At 38.3% G+C, this 24,946-nt stretch overlaps 2 protein-coding genes across 3 annotated transcripts in view; both read right to left on the bottom strand.

The window, feature by feature from the left end:
- The window catches only part of ZC3H13 (zinc finger CCCH-type containing 13), a 93,727-nt gene extending 89,913 nt beyond the window's left edge, over positions 1 to 3,814 (bottom strand). The window contains exon 1 of the mRNA XM_007466472.1: positions 3,486 to 3,814. The gene's annotated coding sequence lies outside the window, so the exon portion shown is untranslated. The remainder of the gene's footprint in view (positions 1 to 3,485) is intronic.
- Positions 3,815 to 4,487: 673 nt separating this feature from the next.
- Positions 4,488 to 24,946, bottom strand: part of CPB2 (carboxypeptidase B2) — a 40,648-nt gene continuing 20,189 nt past the window's right edge. Inside the window, exons 6-11 of one of the 2 annotated variants that reach the window (XM_007466452.1) lie at positions 23,218 to 23,322; positions 19,232 to 19,342; positions 16,572 to 16,665; positions 11,533 to 11,735; positions 8,717 to 8,804; positions 4,488 to 4,833 (exon numbers count right to left, since the gene is read on the bottom strand). In XM_007466452.1, coding sequence (XP_007466514.1) covers positions 4,649 to 4,833; positions 8,717 to 8,804; positions 11,533 to 11,735; positions 16,572 to 16,665; positions 19,232 to 19,342; positions 23,218 to 23,322 — 786 coding nt within the window. In that variant the 3' untranslated portion in view covers positions 4,488 to 4,648. The remainder of the gene's footprint in view (positions 4,834 to 8,716; positions 8,805 to 11,532; positions 11,736 to 16,571; positions 16,666 to 19,231; positions 19,343 to 23,217; positions 23,323 to 24,946) is intronic. The other variant, XM_007466453.1, reaches the window with a different exon arrangement.

Genomic DNA, 24,946 nt, shown 5'->3' with positions numbered 1-24,946 from the left:
GGGGGGACGACCCCGTGTCCCCTGCATCGGCAGGCGGACTCTCAACCACTGCGCCACCAGGGAAGCCCCTTTTACTTGTATTCTTGACACTAAAAAAGTTCCTTCCAACAGAGACAAAGTAGCTTTTACAGGTGACATCAAGAACTACAAGATTCACCTACATAGTGATTATCCCAGGAGTTTTACTTCTGCTACTGTTGAGTCTTCCAACTTAGGGAAGAACAGCAATGAAGTAAAGACGTATTCTCTTTTCTTAGAGAGTCCAACAGTGTCAGACCTTGGCCTAAAATGACACTGAGTTTGAGGACCAGGTCTAGGTTACAGGGAGGTCCTAGACAGGAAAAAAGAAGAAAGAAAAAAAAACCCTGAGGCAATAAAAGAAAAAGTAGAAATTGAACTTTTCTAATTGACAGAAACAGAAATTCTTCTGATCATCTATCTAGGAACTTCTATCAGTAGTCAACAAATTATCTAAATATCATTATGAAACATTTATGATTTTTGCACAGATAAAATGCCTTATGCCTGCAAATACAAAATATAATATTTTAAATCCCATTTTTCTAAATATATACACATAACCTACAGTACACGAGGAAAACATTTGCTCATATATATTAATTTAAAACTATGTTACCATCTAATATGATGATCAGAATTTTCACTCTAAAAATTTGGGCCCAAAGAGAAAGATAAACCACAAAAGAATAAAATGTAGATTTGAATGAGAGGAGGAAAACTTTTTCAATTAATATCTGAACACGTTTCAATAAGAAGTAAATGCTTCAAACTATATGAGAAAAATTAGAAACAATAACAAAAAATGTAAATATTAAAGTCTTCCCTATCTCAGAGACTTTGAAGGCTTTCCCTCAGTTTTCAATTTATTCTTTAGTTTTAAGTAACCATCACACTCCCACTCACATTATCATGTCTTTCCCAAACACGGGCATTATTGGCAAAGCCAGAGTGACAGTGGTAAAAGTCTGTTGAGTTATTCTCCTATTTCTCCTCTCCATTTGTAGAGTAAATAAATACCAGAAGTTTTAATATTTTTTCAACTGAAAAAGAAAATGAAGGGAATTCCCTGGCGGTTCAGCGGTTAGGACTCTGAGCTCTCACTGCCAAGGGCCCAGGTTCGATCCCTGGTCAGAGGAACTAAGATCCCACAAGCCGCGCAGCATAAAGAAAATGAAAATAATGGGACACAAAGTTTAAATCTATTAAGACACAACAAAAAGTCTTAATAAATGGGAAATGTCCTCCTTCCCCCGGAAACTTACAAATATCACAATGTACTCATAGCTTCATGCTATAAATATGACTGAGAAGGGAGAAATACAGGGGCCTCTTTTTAAATTATTTCTGAATCCTGATTACTAAAATCTTGTCAATAAAACTTATTAGTTCTAGTATTCTCACTGCAATCCACAATTACATCTTTTTGAGTTCTCATCTTCCGGTAGCATAAATGAAAGCATAAAACACTTTAATCTGGATAAGTAGCACCATAATATTAGGAAACTGAAATAACTAAGCAATTAAAGCTACATAATTACTGGTACTAACTGGTAGGAGACTGAATATCCACTGGCATCCTAAAATTAAAAGTGTTATATTAAAAATAAGACCTCTTCATATTTATATTTCTTAGTTTTGAAAGAAAAACAGTTAAGTTTACTTGTTGCATAGTGAGAATTTTTTCTTAACATATTTTAAGAAAAAAAGAACTTTCTTGAACAATCTTGCCAATTGCTTATATGTAGATAGACTAAAACAATTTCAAACTGAATTCAGAACAGAATCGTCAGCACTAAACTGACTACACAGGTATGAGGAAGGCAATATTGTAGCACTGTGCAGAAAATACATTTTGTCAAAAAGACTATGCAGGGAGAATATCCCATGCTGGCAACTACTATAAAGTGAAGTAAACAGAATTGCAACATACAAAACGACCAAAAAAAGAATAGAAGACACTTTATATATAGCAACACCAGTTAACATTTCAACTGCTACTAAATATCTGCTGAAAAAGCTCCAACTCAACTCTATATGAAAAGCAGAGCGGGGTTTGGGGGAGGTAGGAAAGACTAAAATCTACTGAAAACCAATTCTATAAATAAATGTTAAACAACTGCTTTCTATATGTAAATGTCAGTGCATATTACAAGTTAACACCGATAACTTATTAAATGTTTGATAACTTGTACGGAAAGTAAAATAGCAGCCACCTGTGGGATTTTAGTTTTAATTTATAAATATGAAAATTAGATAAATTTGCTTATCTTAAAATACGCAATGTTCCTTTCGAATCACCGATAGTTAGGAAGCGCGTAAGAGGCATGCACCTGAAAAAACTAGATCCTCCCAGATTCTCACAGTAGAAGTCCTAGTTTCACAATACAACTATTTTTAGACACAAATTGCTACATACCTGCACCTACATGCTTAGTCTCTTTTTGAAATTGTCATGTTATAATCGAAATATTTCATTAAATTCTAAATTATTCGAAAATCTAGAGATATGTCCACAAAACTGTCCAAAACACTGTCGCTTAGGTTCTAAGGTCAGTAATTTCAAACACTGCAGAACCAGACTCCGATAACCGGCACCACATACATACGCATGGATTGTACTGCATAAGCATTTGGATTTACTGCAACAGTATTTTTGGCAAAACTTTGAAAACTTGAGATGTGAAGATTTTTCCAAACTTTTAAATTATTTCTTCAAAACAATCAAAAACCTGAAGAGGTTGCGTACGCCCATAATTTTCAAAGTAGGTCGAATTATCTGAAAACCTCGGAATATAACCGAATGGCTCGACACTACGCTCCACAAACAAGATCCTACCGATATCATTCACGTGATATCGACTCCGAATAATTTTCCAGCCACATAAATTATTTAAAGCTATTTAGAAACAGACAATGCCAAACATCAGAGCCTCTCCTTTCATTCACCTTTCCGGGTTTCTGACAGATAGTTGCCAAAAGTAACTACCTAGGGACTGTGAAGATAAAGTAGCACTCCTCAACTCCGAGCACCTGCGTCGTAATCACTGCCGGGAAATAACCAAGACCAAATATAACCAAAAGTAAGATACCTTTCCCTAACGGGTCTGGAATGTGTAAAGAGGGAGCTTCTCAATCTAAGACCATACTCCGGCACCCTTCCATCTCATACCAATGCGAATACCGCGCAAGAGTTCCCAGGCTCACATCAAATGGTAGTGACCCAGCAAAGCCTCCAGTCTGAATCCACTTGCCCCCTTAGGCAAACTCGCCAGAATCAGAACCAGGGCGAGAAATAGTCAGGAGCACAGGGATCTATTGCAGAGTTAAGGGTGGAATGCTCAAGGAGAGCTCAAAATTCCGGCGTGACCCAAGCAGGGATGGAGGACAAGCGGGGCCTCCCCATCCCGGGCCCACCCAACGCCTTTCCCCCGGTACCCAGGCCAATTCACGGAGTTCAAACTTACCTCCTCGCTGAGCTCCTTTCGCAAGCGCAGTCCGGAGGTGGCACCGCCGCCGCCGCTCCAAGGAGCGGGGGAGGCGACTCTCTGTCCCCGCGCCTGGCCCCGGGAAGACGACAGCGAGAAGGAGGTGCGCGCGGCTCCCGGGAACCTGTCCTCGGCTACCGAGGGACTCCGGGATGGCTGGGGAGCGGAACCCACCTGCCGCTTCGCCAGGGTCAAGCGAGCCTGGGACGTAGGAAAAAAAGGAACGAAGAGAGACTGGAGAGTAAGAAAAGACAAGGAAAACACTATCAGGCCGCTAGGAGGATCGCCTCAAAATGCCGCCGGAAGTCAAGAGTTCGCCCTGTTCCTCTGTAGACCGAGGCAGCTTCCGGCTGCCAGATTAGTCGTCAGCGCGTATGCACCGCCCCTTTGTGGACGCGCCCCCTAGGCGTAACGTCGCCTCCTAGGCGTGCGGTCGAAATCAAAAAACCTGTGCCTAACGAGCCAGCCCTGGAAAAGAACCCGGGACCCCGGGAGAGATAAAGTTCCCAATTAACAGTGAATTTAAGAGAAAGCGTTTTCTCCTTTTATTACATAATTTCTTACAATAGACAGCTGTTGTGAATATGCAGAAATGCCACGTTTGTTGTCGAAGATACCTGCATTCATTCGCTCAACGTTTTTATTGAGCAGCTGAACTGGAGTGACAGGCGGTATTTGTCCTGTTTTTCACACTCCTCTGCTTTCTCGGCCATCGCCTATTACAGTGGAGCAAACGGAATGCACGGGTGTGTTTTTAAAGGCGTTAGCAGAAACTTACTGTAAATTTGGAGCAGAAATCTTTAATGTACTTGTGACAGCCTTTCCTTTTCTTGTTCAGGATGCAATGCAATGCATGAAAGTAGGTATTACAATTGCTTGAGATGTCTAGTCAAATGTCGCGAATCAAAGAAAAAGATCAGTACCTAGCCTCTCAAAAAAAAAAAAAAAAAAAGGAAAAAGAAATGTGAACCCTTGTCTGCCTTAATTTTAAGGTAGCATTTATTTTGTTCTTTGACAAAACCAAGGAATGGGAAAACCTTTTATGAAAACTGATAAAACTTAAAAAGAAACTGGTACAAAGATTTGGTTTGGCTGGAATCAGTAAATTAAAATATGGGAACAGAGTGAAAAAATCAAGGGCATTAAACATTCCTGATGACATGCCAAGCTATTTCAGAGACAGCAGCGAAAGCTTCTGTACAAGTGGGTTTGATGTAACTCTCTGGCAGCAAGAATCCGTATCTGCCTGTATCTCGAAGTTCAATTGTAAACGAATATTTGATGCCCAAGTCATGGATCCAGTCATCCGAACCTCCAGGAGCTAGATCTACAAAAAGAAAAAAGAAATTACTTTTTGAAATACAGATGTTTCAAGTTAACTAACAAGATGGGATCTTTTTTCCCTAAAAATGAAAATAGCTTTGCTTTTTTCTGATTATTAAATAATCTAAGTTTGTGGAAGAAAATAGAGATTGAAGGAAAGCAGGTTAAGGAAGAAAATAAAAATTACCCATATAACCCTACCAAGGAGTGATGGTCACCATTTATATTCTAGTGCTTTCTTTTTCAGTGCATACTTTAACATAATATTTTTCCTACATAAATAAGATAATTCTATACAAGCTATTCAGGAACATTCCTAAACATGATCTATCCTGGCCAGCTTTATGTATTAATGAGTTCAAATCTACCTTATCATTTTTTTTCTTTAAGTTTTGGCTGCACTGGGTCTTCGTTGCTGCGCGCGGGCTTTCTCTAGTTGTGGTGCGTGGGCTTCTCATTGCGGTGGCTTCTCTTGTTGCAGAGCATGGGCTCTAGGCACGTGGGCTTCAGTAGTTGTGGCACATGGTCTCAGTAGTTGTGGCGTACAGGCTTAGCTGTCCCGTGGCATGTGGGATCTTCCCGCACCAGGGCTCGAACCCATAACCCCTGCATTGGCAGGTGGATTCTTGACCACTGCACCACCAGGGAAGCCCTACCTTATCATTTTTAATGATCTCATAGCATTGCTCTGTAAAGCTGGATGTAATTGATTTTAATAATTATTTATTTGGAGAGCTGCACGTTGTGCTGTTGTGCTGCACATTGCCAAACAGCCTTCAAAAGAATTGAACTGATTTATACCTCCATTAGCAGGGTATGAATATGCCCATGCTCCATTCCCATACCATCCATGTGAATTATACATTTCTGGCAATTTTGTGGGTGAAAAATAATATCAAATTGTCTTTATGTTTGATTATCAGTGAGTTGAACATTTTTTGGTATATTTATTGACCATCTTTATATTTTTATCAATTGTCTTTGCTCATTTTTCTTCTCGATTCATTTTATAGATTACTTATAAAAGCAGCATTAGTGGTATTAGCCCTGTATAATATGTGGAGAATTTTTTTTTCTTATTTGGTCATTTAGCCTTCAACTTGGTTTATGGCAGTGTTTTTATGTTAAAATATTTTATGTATCTGGAATTTATTTTGGAGAAAGACATGTTAGTAATCTAAGTACAATTTTTTTCTAAGTAACTCACCAGTTTTTCCAACCCTATTAATTGAACAATGTCTAACATTCTTAACTGTTTGAAATGCCTTCTTTATGAGATACTAGATCTTATATATGAGTGTCTTTCTGTACTCACTATTCCCTTCTAATGATGTCACTTCCAGGCTCAGTTCCTTTACATTGAACCTTCTTGTTTATCCATAATTGCTTCTTTGTGTCTTTATAATTAGTGTAATTAAAACAAAAAAACCCCTGCAACTACGACAGGTTTATAATGTGTCTTAATACTTGGTTGGAGCAAATTCTCTCTTATTAATCTTATTTTTCAGAATTTTACAAGCCCTTCTACCAAATGTATTCTTTCAAATGAAGTTCAAAGTCATTCAAGTGTTCATTGGGACTGCATTAAATATACAAACTAATTTAGAATGACTGGCCCTTTTTTTTGTATTGCTTTTCCACTCAAAAACATAGTGGGTTTCTCCTTTTATTTGTCTTCATTTATGTACACCAGTAAAGTTTTCTAGGTTTTTCATAGAGATCATATGGATTTGTGTGCGCACATATATACATTTAACAATGAATCTATATATGTATGTATGTATCTATATGTACACGTCTGCATGTGTATACATGTATATTGGGGGGGCAGTAGGATCTTTTTTCCATTTCACTTTCTTCCTGATTGTTTTTGGTATATAAGTAAGTTATAGATTCGTTTATATTTAGTTCATAGTCAGCCACCTTACTCAACTCTTTGTTACTAATATTTTTGTGTTTTCCAGGTAGACACTCATATAATATGGAAAGTGATCGTTTTTCCTCCTTCCAATACCTATACTTGAATTAATGACAAAGGTGTTTACTGAAGGACTGTTTATACTGAAGTACTGAAAAATATCCATCAACAGTGGATTAGTTGCTATTCATTCAGCAGATATTTCTGATAGCTATTATTAATATTTGGCATTTATTCTTCCAGAAATTTTTTTATATTTACGTACACGTGCGTGCGCACACACACACACACACACACACACACACACACACACATTTGTATTGAATGAATGCATGCCTGGAGATGGAATGATTTCATCAAAACAGGAAGTTGCTCTAGAATCGTCTCCAGCCCTGAGGCACTATGGTCATGCTTTGGGGAACAACAGGAGAGAGAGGATGGGAATCAAGAAAGCTCTGAATTATGAAAGGAAGTTGTGACCCAGAGCAAGGAGCTGGGTCGGCAAAGGCAGAGATAGACCAGTGACAGCAAGAGACAGAGATACCACGTGGACCAATCTGGCCTCAGTTTGTCCTGAGATAATTTGGGATGATTGAGGAGGAAGAGGAAGATTCTGGACTTTCTACTAATAGAGCCTTTGATGCTCAAGTAATTTATTGAAAATAATATGGATGTGATTATTAATATGAATGTGTTTTTATCCCCCTATAAATCATACCTGTTAAAGGAAACTCTGGGACTTGGCACATATTATTTCAAAGCCTTTTCACATGCCATTTCCTCTCCCTGGTTTTTTCCCACACCTTTGTTTGGCAGCCACTTACTGGGTAGGTCTCCCAGACGTGTCACCTACGGAGGAAGACCTTTCCAGGCCACCTGAGCTAAGCTGCCTCTCTCTCAGGCAGTCATTTTCAAACCTATACACTTATATTATGTTGTTCACTTATCAATGGGATTACACTATATTTTACTATTTAATTGTTTACATCGGAGATTAGCGAACTTTATCTGTAAAGGACCAGATAATTAATATTTTAGGCTTTGAGGGCCACATAGTCTATGTTAGAACTACTCAATTCCACTGTCCTGAAAGCTATATAGACAATATGAAAATGAATGAGTGTGGCTGTGTTTGGATAAAGCTTTATTTGTGGACACTGAAATTTGAATTTTACGTAATTTTCACATGTCACAAAATCTTATTCTTCTTTTGGTTTTCTTCAACCATTTAAGAAATGGAAAAACCATTCTTAGCTTACAGGCTATCCAAAACCAAGCAGTGGGCTGGATTTGGCCTATGGGTTATAGTTTGCTGACAACTTGTTACATGCTTATTTTCTGTTTCTTTTCTCCCATCTCCCCCTCCAGTTTCAAAAAGAGCAAAATTGTCTGTTATCCCACTGTGGATACAAAGGAGTCCCTCAACAAATATCTCCCAGCAGAAATTAATTTAAAATATTTGTTAAGAGCTTGCCACACACATGTTCCCATCAGGGTGATACAAACAAAGGACATTCAACTGTAGTGTGCCATGAGCTATACTCTTGGACACAAGTTGCCACTAAAAAAGCATCTAATGTAAATGGTATTCCTAGATTTGTACAGTGTTCAACCTGCACAACCTTACGTGGTGGCCCTGGGCATCTTAAACATTCTTTTGACCCTTTATGACTTTTTCTGTTTCACTCAACTAGTGTGATACCAATTCTATAATCCCTACTCTATAGCACTGAGCATACTTTCTTAAGTATCATTTTGGTTTCTTTTTAGTATATTTATGTATTAATATAGCCTTGTTCAGTACTGTCATAGCTATCATGCTTCCAATTCTAACTGTTATAATCCAGTTGTTTTACATGGGACCATGTTTAAAGATTCCACTTAGAAAAATTAAATCCACACAGAAAAACCAAACACAAATTTCTTTAGTACCTCACAGTCCCCTAAGATCTTAAGAAGAAATACTTACATAAACTTTCTGAACCACTGCCGTGTGTATATCTGGTATTTTTATTAGTATTCTCAATAGCATGGACCGCTTCACTGGCCACTAGAGACTGAAATCAATAAGATATGGAATTTCAGTTGATGTACAGCTTTAAAACAAGACAGGTAGAAGTTTCTTTAAAAAAAAACCAAAAACCCAATCATATATTTATTCAATCAAACTGTATATATGAAGAAATAGAGAGCAGAATGGTTGTTGCCAGGGGCTGGGGGTGGTGGAGGGAGGAGAATGTGGAGATGCTGGTCAAAGGATACAAACTTCCAGTTACAAGATGAGTAAGTTCTGAGGATCTGAAATACAGCCTGGTGACTATAGTTAACAATACTGTATTATATACTGGAAAGTTGCTAAGAGAGTAGATTTTAAGTGTTCTCGCCACAAAGGAAGAAACTAATTATGTGAGGTGACGAACGTGTTAATTAACTTTATTGTGGTAATCATTTCACAATATATATGTGTATCAAATCGTCACATTGTACACCTTGTACTTACACAATGTTATAAGTCAATTAATTATATCTCAGTAGAGCCGGGGTGTGGGGAGAATTGTATATATGCAAAAATCTGCATTTATCCAAGAGATAAATTGAAAAGAATAAATTAACTTTTAAAAATGGTTTTCTCTTTACGGAAATCACAGTTGGGTGGCTGTAGACACAGACTCTTCCAATATATTGAAATTTTATTTAAGCTGAAGAAAAAATAATTCTCATATGCCTTTTTTAGGAATTCATTTATTTTGTAAAACAAAGTATATGTAACAAAATTATACTGTAAAACAAAGTCTAACTATATTTCAAAGGCAAACAACTAGACAAAATTGTCACCAAACTTTAAACCCAGCTTCTCTAAACAATACACGTATGTCAGCAATGTATGATTCCCTCCTCATTCTTCTCACAAACTCTATTTCCTTTTCGTGTAAAATGTCTAATACCTCCCAAAGACTCATCAAATAAAAAAGTTTATATCCCTGGTGTGCTGCAGGATAGTAACAAAGTCCCCTGTTGCACTAATTTTGTTTCTAGCTTATGCAGATCTTTTCTGAAATTGGCACTAGCATCATGGTATTCACTGTCCCTCCCCTGAAGGACCTGAGGAATATCAGTGTATATGATGTTGTGCCATTCCTCTGCTCAAAACAAAAGTTTTAATGGAACCCCCGATCTACAGAATAAAATGTAAATTTATTCTGACATTCAGACTAGGTGACCTCTCCTTCACAGGCTGACCTCATCTACTTTCTGAGGGATCAACTTCCTTTTTTTGCCCCTACATTCCCCTGGACATACTTCCTGTGGGGAGAACCTTGGCCTCAGCTTAGAAAGTCTTCCCCTCCGGGTCCACTTACAGAAGTCCTATCTGGCTGAAATTGTGCCTGTTCCTTCACTTCACTGGCACTTTATCATTCCTTTTTCTTTACAGTATGTCACACCTTAATAGATTATAAGCCCTCGGGACAGGGACTTTATCCCCCTCACTTATCTGTTTCCTTCTGAATGAATTAATGAGGCCACTCCTAGCTATCCCAGTCAGAAGTGAGTTGTACCATCTGTGTCACTTACTTAGTAGTTACTATACCTTAGAGTACAGCTATCTGTAACAATTGCTAATGGCTGAGCTCCCTAACCATATCATATTCTCTTAAAGGGCAGGGTCCTACCTGATGCTTCTTTCAATGTCCATCAACACAGTATTTTACACACAATAACTCTCAACAAACACTTGTGACGATAGTAATCCAAAAATAATTCAAAATCACACTAAGTCTATTTCCAGATCATGATGAATATCCTCTCACTTCTTCAAAGATAACACCAATAAAGGAGCTTTCCTTAAAAGTTTTCCCTTGAGAGGAAAAAGGAATCATAAGTATCAAGGATGTTTCTGTTCTAAATGAGTTATTCTTAGCAACTGCAAATAGCTTTATATTTGTCATCAGGAATTGCTAGCCCCTAATGTGGCTACAGTTTATTCTGTTAAGAGAACCAGACCAAAACAAGTCAATAAGAAACAAACCACTACATAAAGATCAGACCTTGGGCAAGAAGTGGACTGTTGCCATAGCACTTCCATTGTCTAGAGAGCATCTGGGATGAGGATTTGTCCAAACCTAGCCACAATCCATCCAGAACCCTTGCATCCTTTGCCATTAACCCAAGCATAGAATATCTGGGACCAAAAAGTGATGAGGGGGTAGCCAACTGCGAGTCCTCTTTGAACTCACTGTATCATCCACTGCATTCCACAAAAGGAGGGAGGTCTTGCCTCAGTGCTGAAATTGGAGTTGCTTTTAATAGGACCAAACCCCTGCAAGTTAGGAAGGTCCGTGTATAAACAATTCCCAATGCTAGTATCAAATCGATAAGTATTGTGCTAAGACTTGATCTGTGGCGGGCTGATGTAGAAAGCTAGCACCTACAAACAGACCAATAATTCCAGAAAGCCTTGTCCTTGTCCTTGTTCATATGGCTTCATAAGTAGATTAGGTAAAGGTAGACTGGTTCCCTCCTGAGGTTCCAAGAGCTAGTCTGACATTTTCCTAGAGAGCCCCTCTGCTAGACGGAAGTTCATGTCCTCAAAATAAGGCTCAGTCCTTTACAATCTCTCAATGAACCCTGACCTAGGGTGACTCTCAGAAATGTTAGATCAAGATATAAAGCATCTATCCCCCTTTGTCCTCTACAGAACATTTTTCCCCACAGTTTTTGATTCTTGAACTCCGTATTATTTAACTTCTGAAATGCTAGTGAGAAAATTAATTGAGCAGCACTTACTAGTTCCTCGTGGTCTTTGCTTTTGCTTCTGCTATAAGAATATGGAAACACTATCTTCTGGGAGTATGAATGCATGCTGACATAAGCTTTAATGTGGTTGATATTTCTTCTCAAGAAATCAGCCACTGCCTTCACTTCTGGTTCCGACTCAGGGTAGAGTCCACAGTAGGTTTCCGAGCACGAGAAACTCGAGGCACCTTCCTCTGTAGTGAAATTGATGGAGTGGAATCATAAGTAGATACGCAACCTATTGTAATCTGTGATCTCCCTGACCATGTATTCTCCTAATATATAGGGTGTAACATTTTTAGATAAATGGATTCACTCGAGCTCTGTAAAGAACATATTTCTAATGTCCCCTAAATGTTGTTTATGTTTATTTTGAATTCAAATATTTACATGCCCTCATAGCAAGCCATCCAACAGTTGCTGCCTGAGGGCAGCCATTTGCAGCCCTGAGAAAGTGGCTAAGAGAGTCTCAGAAGTGCCAGCTCTGCCTCCAAACTTGTGGTTACAAGAGAAAAATAAACCCCATTTTCTTTCATCATTGTAAGTTTGGTTTTTCTGATATGTGTAGCTTAAAAATCACTAATTAATACAGCCCATAAAAGTCTCATTTGAGAACTCAGAATATGTAAGTCTGCCTGCTACTTTTAACTTGCTAAAGTGGTTTACTAAGTAAAACGGAATGGTGATATTTGGTGCTAGACTGATATGTGTTCATTCTTTGAGAAATTATACAACACATCACTTTGGATGGTAGCCTGACTCCCATCACTTCTCTCCTCTGTACCTAATTCACAGCGGTAGAGCCCCAGGGAGCCACCTCTGACCCAGAAAGATTCTTCCCTCCTGGAAACCGTTTATTAGCCCCAATTTGGGTCCCTCACTTGTCTTTTGCCATTCGGAATCCCTCCACTGATAACTTGAAATCAAGATGCAGATTCTAGTTTCAGTCAAGCTACTCTCTTGAAAACAAATAAGATAACAGCAATAACATCACCAGCTGACATCCAAAGAACACAAGCTATCTGTCAGGAACTCTGCTAAGACTTACAGGCGATATTTCATTTAATCTTTACGGCAAACCTGTGAAGTAAATACTCTTATTTTAGGAGACTCAAACTGGGCACCATTGGTGATAACCATTCTTTACAATAAGAGGCTATCTATCATATTGTTAATCACCCCATCACTTGATTTCAATCTTGTCTTTGCCATTTAATAGCTATATGGCTTGGGTAATTTTTTTTAACCTATAAGTCAAAAGTTGATGTAATCTAAATTAGTCCTTTATAGGAATGAATAACAGTAATGAAATATGAGGCCTTAAATTGGACACTACTTTTAGACTTCCATTATAAGGCCTGTTTGGAATCCCCATTCTATGTAATATCAACAGAACTTTTGTGGCCCAGCAGGAAATCTGAATACCCATATGCTCTCTGGCTTCCCAAAGCACCCAAGCAAGACAAATTCTTTCCACTCAATGGGAATTTTACATTTTAAAAAACACTTGTGGCACAAGATGGGCATCTGGCACCATCAACTCTTAACATGTTGGAAATTTTCGTTTCAAATATATTTCTGTTTTATTTTTTAAAATGCCAGTAAGGCACTGCTAATTGTTAAGACTCAACAAGTTCTAGTCTTCTATTTTGACGTTTAATCTGTTTATCACTCACTTGCATTTCAATCAATCTTCTAGAGTGGTTGAGAAAGAGTAGGATTATTGGGCATGCCCCAGGAGGCAAGTCAATCTTGATTTTTTTAAACCTATCTATACCTATCTATACCTCAATTTCCTTATCTACTAAATGGATAAATTATAAAATGCTTTTCCCAGTGCTGGCATATACGGAGTGTTTAGTAACTTGTTTATCAGCATTATCATCATCATTATTGTCACATGGATTGGGACACAGAGAAGGCCAGTGTGCATTGCAGAGATGAGGTGGGAAGAGAAAGGAGCCATTGAGCCCCCTATAGTGCCTCAGGCCCAGTTCTAGTCTGTTTCCAAGGTCTGCCTGCATCCCAGTCCTTGGGTTCCATGGGCTACTCCATGATCCTTATTATCCTTACAGAGCCTGCCTTTCTCTCTCTCTCTTTTTTTTTTCCTTCAGTACTTTAATTAATTTATTTATTTTTATTTTTTTTAATTTTTAAAATTTTTTATTTTTTGTGGTACGCGGGCCTCTCACTGTTGTGGCCTCTCCCGTTGCGGAGCACAGGCTCCGGACGCACAGGCCCAGCGGCCATGACTCACGGGCCCAGCCGCTCCGTGGCATGTGGGATCTTCCCGGACCGGGGCACAAACCCGCGTCCCCTGCATCGGCAGGCGGACTCTCAACCACTGTGCCACCAGGGAAGCCCAGGTAATGCTAGTTTTACGACGAAAAACATTAAGTAAAATAGAGCAGCAAAAGAGCTTGCAGATGAAAGAAGTTCCAAAAGGGAACTTATAACTGAAGAGTGATTGTCAGACTTAGAAGAATTTCAACAAACTTGGAGTTAGTCAGCCTGGCTTTATATCCCAGCTCTGCCACTTCCTAGCTCTGTGCTCTTGAGCAAGGGACTTAACCTTTTAAAGTCTGGGTTTCTTCATCCATGATGTGTAGATAATGAAACTCAGGGGATGGAATATATAAACTGCTCAGCACTTAGCAACTGTCAGCTCTATTTATTCAGAGGTCTTTTATATTAGCTGCTGTTTCTCTGGCTCCCTGCCCAATTATCACTGCTGTGGCAGGCTTTACACCTCAGTGGGCACTTTTTTTTTTAACATCTTTATTGGAGTATAATTGCTTTACAATGGTGTGTTAGGTTCTGCTTTATAACAAAGTGAATCAGTTATACATATACATATGTTCCCATATCTCTTCCCTCTTGCGTCTCCCTCCCTCCCCCCCTCCCTATCCCACCCCTCTAGGTGGTCACAAAGCACCGAGCTGACCTCCCTGTGCTATGCGGCTGCTTCCCACTAGCTATCTATTTTACGTTTGGTAGTGTATGTATGTCCATGCCACTCTCTCACTTTGTCACAGCTTACCCTTCCCCCTCCCCACATCCTCAAGTCCATTCTCTAGTAGGTCTGTGTCTTTATTCCCATCTTACCCCTAGGTTCTTCATGACCTTTTTTTTGTTTTTTTTCTTAGATTCCATATATATATGTGTTAGCATACTGTATTTGTTTTTCTCTTTCTGACTTACTTCACTCTGTATGACAGACTCTAGGTCCATCCACCTCACTACAAATAACTCAATTGTGTTTCCTTTTGTGGCTGAGTAATATACAATATATTGTATATATGTGCCACATCTTCTTTATCCATTCATCCGATGATGGACACTTAGGTTGCTTCCATGTCCTGGCTATTGTAAATAGAGCTGCAATAAACATTTTGGTACATGACTCTTTTTGAATTATGGTTTACTCAGGGTATATGCCCAGTAGTGGGATTGCTGGGTCGTATGGTAGTTCTATTTTTAGTTTTTTAAGGAACCTCCATACTGTTCTCCATAGTGGCTGTATCAATTTACATTCCCACCAACAGTGCAGGAGTGTTCCCTTTTCTCCACACCCTCTCCAGCATTTATTGTTTCTAGATTTGTTGATGATGGCCATTCTGACCAGTGTGAGATGATATCTCATTGTAGTTTTGATTTGCATTTCTCTAATGATTAATGATCTCCAAAGAAGATATACAGATTGCCAAGAAACACATGAAAGAATGCTCAGTGGGCACTTTTACTGAACAATCTTAACGACGGCTCTTATGAAGAAACCACTAAGTGATTCCCTTGAGCCTGAGGCAGGATCAACTGTTCTTTCCTCTGTGTACTTACTTTATCTGTAGCTCTCTTAAAACAAGTAATTTCATGCACATGTTCATTTGAGTAGCTTTCAGAGACCCCTCAGTGTGTCAGGTACTGCACTAGGTAATGGATAGTCGTCCCTGCCCTCATGGGGTTTCTGACTTAGAGGAAGGAGGAACTGAAGAAAAAAGGTAAGTACTCTACCGAAAAGTTTTCATATCTACTCTGGGATAATGATGAAATGTTCAAAATCATGAATTTTCACTTCTTGTTTTAAAAGGAAATACAGAAGATCATGTACCTAGGACTGTGTACAGTAAAGGAAATGGGAAGAGGATGTTTCTGTGGTTTCAATAGCCGTGCTCCCTTGTCGTCACATGCTCCCACCTCCAAAAATATGGGTGATTCCAGCTCAGTCGTTAAGTTTAGTGTTGCTTTGTAGTCGTTTCTTAAATGTAGTAACTATGAAACATAGTGAGGGGGTGGTGAACTAACACCTAGCTCCCTGAGAGCGGACAATATCCCCAAATGCCTAAATCAGTGTTCACTGAGTGTCTTAACTCATTGGAATCAAGGAACAAGGAGCTCCCACAGTGCTGGACACAAGTTTCTCTTTACAATATTCATGAAAGAAAGAACTTAAGAAAGTGAATAGTGAATACAAAACAAAATGTTCTGGGAATTCCAGGATGGTCCATTGGTTAGGACTCCACACTTCCACTGCAGGGGGCATGGGTTCAATCCCTGGTTGGGGAACGAAGATCCCACAAGCCAAAGGGAAAACAACCCCACAAAATGTTTTGCAGCACTATAGAAGTCAATATTTTCCAAAGCAATTGAAAATAAGAGGTACCCACCCAACCCTAGCCTTTGATATCCTCATAATGAATGTTATTTGTTGATGAAAGTAGGAAATTTAGTGGTCACTTCCTTATGATTTCAGAGAAATAGAATTTTAGAATTTTGAAGCTAGAAGGGACCTTAAAGAACGAATCCAACTTCCTTCTTTTAAAGGTATGGATATGGCAGAGAGGAACAGGGTAAGGGTGTTTTGCTGATCTGAGTCAAACTTCATAGCACTACGTTTAACCAAAAAGTTTCTTATTTAAATTATCTTCTGATTCAGATAGGCCTCCCCTCTAATCAGTTTGAATTAATGGGCTTTTAGGAATACCACCTTCTAAATGAAGAGACATTTGTTAGAAATAAAGCAAACAACCTACCACACCAGTGTTTGGAGGCAAAGTTCCTGTTCAGGTCTGTTCCGATGCAAGAATTGTTTTCATGAAAAGAACGGTTCTTTCTCCACATTCGATTCTAAATAAACAAAACACAGGTAACCAGGGCAGCCATGTTTGCAGTTCAGGAAAGACACGACTTTTGAAGCCGAAGTGGACAGTGTTGTGTTTGTCTCCTTCAACCCCATCTCTTTAACCTGTCACTGTCTTCACAGTGCTTCTTGCATAGCCCCTGTTCTATCCAGGTCTCAGCTGGGTTCACACAAACTTGAATCAACTGAAATGGTGATATTTCATGAGCTTTGGCCTCTACAAAAAAAACATTTCATTTGGTTTTGCTAGGCTGCTTACTGGCCTTCTTACTTGGCCTTGTTTCCTTTAATTTTATGCATTGTCATTTTAAGTTCCTTCTGCGAAAAGTAAAATAACTTGGTGTTTCAACTCAAATTAAAACTATGAGTCATGAGTTTTTTTTTTAATTGATATGTATTTGACATATAACATTGCACAAATTTAAGGTGTTCAGCATGTTGATCTGATACATTTACATATTGTGATATGATTGCCATTTTTGGGATAGCACCTCTATCATGTCACATAAATTATCATCTCTTTTTTGTGGTGGGAATAATTAAGATCAAGTCTTTTAGCAAGCTTGATGATTATAATACAAGATTGTTGAGTCATGAATTTCAATGCTCTCTTTAGATTGAATTCAACACTCACTTAAAACCTATAGGAGGGGCTTCCCTGGTGGCGCAGTGGTTGAGAGTCCGCCTGCCGATGCAGGGGACACGGGTTCGTGCCCCGGTCCAGGAGGATCCCACGGGCCGCGGAGCGGCTGGGCCCGTGAGCCATGGCGGGAGAGGCCTGTGTACCGAAAAAAAAAAAAAAAAAAAAAAAAAAACAAACATATAGGAGGCGGAGCTGTGCAGACACCTCTAGCCTGATGGCTCCTTTGTACTGATTCAAGTCTGGTTTCTAAACGTAAAGCAAATACTCCATTGGGTTCTTGGGGTAATCTGGGAATCTGATCATGTAAACAGTTGCACAGACTTTGTTTAAGTTCTGGGTTGGGATGACATGGCACACTTTTCCCTATTCCTCCAACACTTTTGCCAAGCCTCCAAGTCTGCTTCCAACCCCAGACCTGTGATTCTGGTAGCAACAGTTGTTCTGAGGAAATCAAGTTCTCATACCTCAGGGACTAATTGGCAGAGTTAAGATACAAAGGACAGTTGGGGAGTAAGAATAAAAGGTGGCTGAATTCCACTGTGATTCCAGTGAAGGCATAAATTTATTGTAATAGCAACCTACAAATGTGACCATTTATTGAACACCAATTTTGTGTTAGGTACTATACTAGGTATTTCTCATTTACTTAGTTCAGGGTTTGCTCACTCCTATGGACAAACTTTTGCTCACAGTATTCGTCTTCCCTGAGATGACTTTTTCATCAATCTCCTTCACTATTCCTATCTCTCCTGCTTATATTACCCTCTACATAAAATAATTCCTGTATAATTCCTTATGTGTCTAATCACTGCAATTATTCTCATTCCCCTTAGTGTTTGTATGTGCTATTCAAGTAGGTTTTTCATATATGCTCAACTGTGTTTTTATGTGCCCCTCATTAAATTAGAAAGGACTGTACTTATAGATGAGACGGACCATGATATTCATACTTATGTTCATGATTGAGTTAAAGGGTACTAGGATTAAATTCGCTTATCGGTTAGAATGCAATTCTGCTACAATGCACGTTCGGTTAGAATGCTGTTCTAATTCTTGCAATTCATGATTTTACAATCAAAATACCATTCAAACGATTCCTAGTAAGAATGAATGGATGTAGGTACTGCGCATCAAGGTAGCTAACATCACAAAAAGAGATACAGCCAGACATTGTGCACCTCCTGTTGGGAGAACACACTATCACAATGAAGTAATCTTGCCAAAAAACGTCAAACCTGAATCTTATAAAGCTTCTAGAATCCAAATATCAAGTTTTAGAAAATACAGAGGACAAAGGAACATGGCAAAGCAATTAGCAAATCCAGACAACAGGAAGCTCTTTTCTTCAATGAAAAAATTGCAAGGAAATAGAGAAAATGAGAGATGGAGAGAGAATCTACAGATTAAAATAAAAATAAAAACTATAAACCAATCACAATATATTAGCCTCTTTGGATCCTGAACCAAAGAAATAAACTTTTTAAAAAGTTATGACACAATTGGAAATTTAACCACTGCTTGGAAATCTTATGCTAGTAAATAATTATTGTTCATTTTTAGGCATAATTGTACCATTATTTTTTTAAGTCCTCTTTTAGAGAGGCCTACTGAAATATTTATTGATGAAATGATATGGTATCTGAGATTTGCTTCAAAATAATATGGGTAAGATAGAAGGGAGTTGGGGATATAGATGAAAAAAGATTGGCTAAAAAGAGTTGATTGGCTGTGTGATGGGTACATAGGAGTTTACCATACAATTATTCCCACTCATATATGTTTGAACTTTTCCATAATGAATTTAAAAACAAATTTCATAATAAAACCATTATTCCAGGGTCCAGGATTCTATAAATAATTCAGCCTATGTATCCTGTATCCCCTGTTTTGTTTTCTTTACCTTCACCTACCTTTTTCCATGTGTAGTCATAACCATCCACGTTAACCACCGGCATGACATAGAAATCCATATGCCTCAGAAGACTGGTAGGTAGATTTCCTTGCCCATGGAAACGAGTTACCTACAAATTAAACCAAGCATATTTGATGATATATCTTTTATGTCCTTCTAAACGTAGTCTGTGTCTTCTTCTTTAACTGAGATATAATTGACATATAATCCTTGAACAACACAGGTTTGAACTGTGTGGGTCCACTTGTATGCAGATTTTTTTCAGAGTTTTTTAGTACTACATGATCTGCAGCTCATTGAATCCACAGATGCAGAACTGTGGATATGGAGGGCTGACTGTAAAGTTATACATGGATTTTCAAGTGTAGGGAGGGTTGGCACCCCTCACCCCTGCATTGTTCAAGGGTCAACTGTATTAATTTAAGGTGTATAATGTAATGATTCAAAATTTGCCTATATAGTGAAGTGATCACCACAATAAGTCTAGTTAATATCCATCTAGTTAACATCCACTAAACTTAGTCTATTTTTTTAATTTAAAAATTTTTTGAGATGTTTAGATTTGCAGATTCAGCTTTCAGGAAGAGTATTAATTCCTTGAAAAGTCTGAACTTAGGGTACTATGTTGCTAAGTGGTGGTAAATGCCCTGGACATGGGACAATTGGTCTTCCTATTTATGGAGGCAGAAAATTCAACCATCTATTTTCTAAAACTTCCTTCAAGAAACAAAAAGAATTCTTTATTAAAGCCTAAAGCCCACTACAAAGATTTAAGGAAACAAAAAGCTATATTTCCACCCTTTTCACAATAAGCCATCTCAATCAAAGCTTAGACTAACCTTGTCTTATTCCCACACATGTCTAGATAATATTTTCTGCATTGTCCTTATAAGTTGTGAGCTAACTTTTTGCTAGAATCGAGTTTGTTTCCCAAGCATCAGATCATTTGGCTTTAAAGCCAGTGGTAGCTTTTCCTAGGTACTGGCTATAAGTTTCGTAACAGATATCATCTGACACTGCTCTTCTGTGCTTTAGACTCATACCCGGCTTAGGGTCACATATTTTAACATGATCCAAGGACATCCACATTCCAACGACTGAGAAGTTCACTCCAAAATGACCAAATATAGACGTAGCAGAAGCACAAAGACAAATTTCAGCCAGTTAGATCATTTCATCTAGGACTAAGCTTTGGTATAAATTCTTCATCCGTGGCAACATTGTTACATTTTAATTTGTGGATTAGTTCACAATTAGTTGTTGACTTAAACTTTACTCAAAAGACTTTGTTAAGTATTTTTTCACTGTTGATAAAAAGAAAATGTCTTTTTTAAAAATTGAGGTATAGTTGCTATACAATTTTATATAAGTTACAGGTGTACAATATACTGGTTCACAAAAAAAAAAAGAAAAAAAGGAAACCATCAACAAAACTAGAAGACAACCTACTGAATGTGAGAAAATATTTGCAGATGATAGGACCAATAAAGGGCTAATATCCAAGAAAAATGTCTTTTAAATCTTACCTTTGCTATAGCTAAAACTTTACCATCTTTTCTTTAAATATTTAAACTATTATATCCATATTTTCCTAGAACAACCGTAATAGTCAAATTTAAATTATTAGCCATAGATAACCACTTATTAAATATGGGAGAAAGGAAAGCAAAAGTACAAGTTACTTTTTAATCTACTATAGGTCAGAAACAGAAACTTAATGAAAAGGAAGTAATTTTATAGAATGAAAGAGGCAATCTTTTAAATAGTTGAGCAACTAGTTAAATACATTTTTATGCTACAAATTTGTAAATTTATGTTAGAGTCATTTTTCAGTAATAACGTGACATTCATTATCAGAAAAAGGAGATTAGGAGATCTTATTTTCTTTCAAATAATAAAGCATTTATTATTTTTATTTCTATAATGTTTGCTGAAATTTTAATAGATGTGCTATGGTTGTTTCTTTTGGTCCTTTTCACTCTCTTTATTTCTTTCCTACTTTAGCAATGGTTGGATGGGAGTCTTTCAGCAAAAAGTTAGTCTCTGAGAGATGATCAATGTTAGTCTGAGAATTTCTTGTCTCATAAGCAGGGCTCCAAACAGAATGGGTGAGTGAGGGCTGAAATATAGCCTATACTCTGTGTGTCAAGCCCTACCTTCATGTGTGTGGTTGCAGCTGAAATCCCAGAGGAAGGGGTGCCTAGCTTTTAACAGCTTTATTGAGATATAATTCACATGCCAGAAAATTCACCATTTTTAAGTGCACAATTCAGTGGATTTTATATCACAGAGTTATGCAACCATCCCCACTATCTGATTGTAGAATATTTTTATCACCCCGCCCACCAACACCAAAACCCAAAAACCCCTTAGCCATTAGGAATTACCACCCTTCTCCTTTCTCCTTTTCCCCCAGCCTGGCAACCACTAATCAACTTTCTGTCTCTGTGGATCTGCCCGTTCTGGACATTTCATGTAAGTGGAATAATAAAATATATGGCCTTTTGTGTCTGGCTTCTATCACTTAGCATAACGTTTTCAATATGCATCCACGTTGAATCAGGACTTCATTCCTTTTCATTGCTGAATGGTATTCCATTGTAAGGATATACCGCATTTTATTTATCCACTCATAAGTTGATGGACGTTTGGATTGTTTCCACTTTTTGACTTATGAATAATGTTGCTTTGAACATTTGTAAACATACGTGTTCAAGTCTCTTGGCTATACACCTAGGAGTGGAATTGCAGGGTCAAATGGTAACTCTATGCCTAAACTTTTGAGGAACTGCCAAACTGTTTTCTAAAGTGTCTGCACCATTTTGTGATCCCAACAGCAATGGATGAGAGTTCCAATTTTTCCACACTCTTACCATTATTTGCTACTATTTGTCTTTTTAAAATTTTAGCCATCCTGGTGGGTATGAAGTGGTATCTCATTGTGGTTTTGATTCATATTTCCCTAATGACTAATGATGTTGAGCACCTTTTCATAATGATTATTGGCTATTTGTATATCTTCTTTGGAGGACTGTCCTTTCAGATATTTTGCCCATTCAAAATTGTCTTTTATTTGTCTTCTTACTGTTTATTTGTAAAAGTTATTTATATATTTTGGATATGAGTCCCTGATCATATATATGATTTGCAAAAATTTTCTGAACGGTTTTCATTTATTATAGAGGTTTACAGTCATTATAATTTTTACTTTTATGGTGTACTCTTTGTCTCATATATGGATTTTTTGATGCCGAGGCCGCCTTCGGGGACAAAATCCCCTATTATGATATACGGGATAATACGATCTGCTCTGTAATGTTGCTTTATGTTCAATTTCTAAGGGCAGAATATGGCAAAATATATCTGCATAATTCAAATCAAAAGAAAAAAATTCACTGGGACTCAATTCCGATAATTGCTTCAGTTCTTTCTTTTACTTAGGAAACATACCACAATGGCATACTATTTCTTTTTTTTTTTTTTTGCGGTACGCGGGCTTCTCACTGTTGTGGTCTCTCCCGCTGCGGCGCACAGGCTCCGGACGTGCAGGCTCAGCGGCCATGGCTCACGGGCCCAGCCGCTTCGCAGCATGTGGGATCCTCCCGGACCGGGGCACGAACCCGTGTCCCCTGCATCAGCAGGCGGACTCTCAACCACTGCGCCACCAGGGAAGCCCGCATACTATTTCTTAATTATGTTCCAGTGTTTAGCACCAGCCAGAAATGTAGAAAGGATAAGACAGACAATCTTTAGTGTAATTTAAATGCTTAAAGTCTTGGTTCTCAAACTTAATATGCATAAAAGTCACCTGAGAAGATTGTGAAGATTGTAGATACCCAAGTCTCACCTCCAGACATTTTAAGTCACGAATTCTAGGATGTGACCTGGGAAAATGCATCTAATAAACAGGCCAGTTGATTCTGATGCAAGTAGTCCTAGGCCACATATTGGGAAACTCTGGCTTAAGAGAATGTGAATACTTACAGAGGCTATGAACCACAAGCAGAAAGCAGGAGAGATCCACTCTCTGGCATGGATTCCACAGTCAATCCACATGGCATTTTTGGCCCTTTGTTCTTTCCTAGAAACCTGCACAGAGAAAATAAAAAAACAGTAATAAGAGGCTTCAGGATAATAACTTCCACATATATAGTGCTTCTACTTAATCCTTTTAGCAAATCTATGAAATACACATTATTCTCTGCATGCCTTTGAGAATTCTCAAGGGAAATTAAAAGCTGGTGTAATTAAAGGATAGTAGCTAAGGTCACATAGCTGGTGAGGGTTGGGATTGAGGTCTGAAGCCAGGACTCGATTTAAAACTCTTTTTTCTTTAACTTTTATTTTTTTTAATGTTTAAATTTTTTTACTGAAGTATAGTTGATTTAGTCTTGCGTAAAGCTCTTTTTATTCCTTCACAATCCCCTTGCGATACCAGAGCTGCATGAGGTGGGTGAGTACGAGTGTTTCAGGCCATACCTTCACACTCTAGTTAGAATTAAGTGGTTATGTGTTGGGTACACAGCTTTCTGTGGGAGGGGTGGGACAGAGAAAGGCTTGGGAGAGGAAAGCCAGTGGTCCAAGATAAACTTGGATTCCCTCACCATTTTCCCCAGGTGCACACTCTTAATGTGTAGATTATTCCCCTATGTCACCCCAAAATAAGCACACATCTAGCTTCACACCAATTTATTAGCAACAGGTCTGGGGACAGAGGCTTCATTCTGATGTACCATCTGGGGGACTAGTGGAGCTGCCAGCTTTCTGGAATAAGAACTCCCAACCTTTCTTCCATGATAGGCTTTGATGTCTTTAGAAGAATTCTCAAAAACACCTCCAAACAAAATGAATCATAATTCATTTGCTTTTAAACATTAGTTAGACACACATTTTAGAGTATGGAGGGAAGGGAGAAGAATGTTGCAAAATCAAACAAATATGTGGGGCTGGAATTCCAAAACAAGAAAAAGAGAGAGTTCGATTTTTAAACTGCCATCTACACCACTCAGGGAGGTTCTTCTTAACTAACCCAGAGCTAGTGATATCCAATAAGAAGGCAAGTGAGAAAGTCAAATGGCTTTGGCCACAAAGGGTCAAACTGTACAAAGATTTAATCTGATTTAAAAGCTGATTTAATCTACTCAGTGTAAAAGAAATCCTGAGTTGTCTGCACTAGTTGCCTTACTCGACCTTCTGTTTTACTGTGCTGAGCAAATTCTCTTGGTGCCGGTCCTGACACTGGGAAGATGGAGGAATCCCAGAGACTCACATGATGTGCACATCCTTGGTTGAGTACGATTGGGAGTAATACGTGCAGAAAGCATGGTTCTCCAACATGTACATTAGGTCCCAGAAACACAAGTTCCAAAGAGTACACACAACATGGCTGAAAGTAAATGTCATGGGTGGGTAGGCCATGATTACATGGATCCAGTCTGGTTGACCAACTCGGCTGCCAAGAGGACCCAATTTTCCTACGTCTGCCTTGAGTGTGCACTGCAAGTTCTTGTCAGAACAGATGAAAACCCAGAAATCCTGAGTCAAAATCTTATCTTTGGATGATCGAAGAGGCCCACCTATTACAATTTAGATAAGGTTGGGAAACTATGTATAAATTAAATGTTCCTAAGTCGGATGTATTTTTCCAATGATTAAATTGTTTTCCAGAGCTTCTTTTTCATTTATTTTTATTTTTTTTCTTCGGGGGAAAGAG

The sequence above is a fragment of the Lipotes vexillifer genome, unplaced genomic scaffold (genome assembly GCF_000442215.2).
Source record: "Lipotes vexillifer unplaced genomic scaffold, Lipotes_vexillifer_v1.1 scaffold384, whole genome shotgun sequence".
Taxonomy (NCBI): Eukaryota; Metazoa; Chordata; class Mammalia; order Artiodactyla; family Lipotidae; genus Lipotes; species Lipotes vexillifer.
This window is presented reverse-complemented; position numbering and strand designations above follow the sequence as displayed.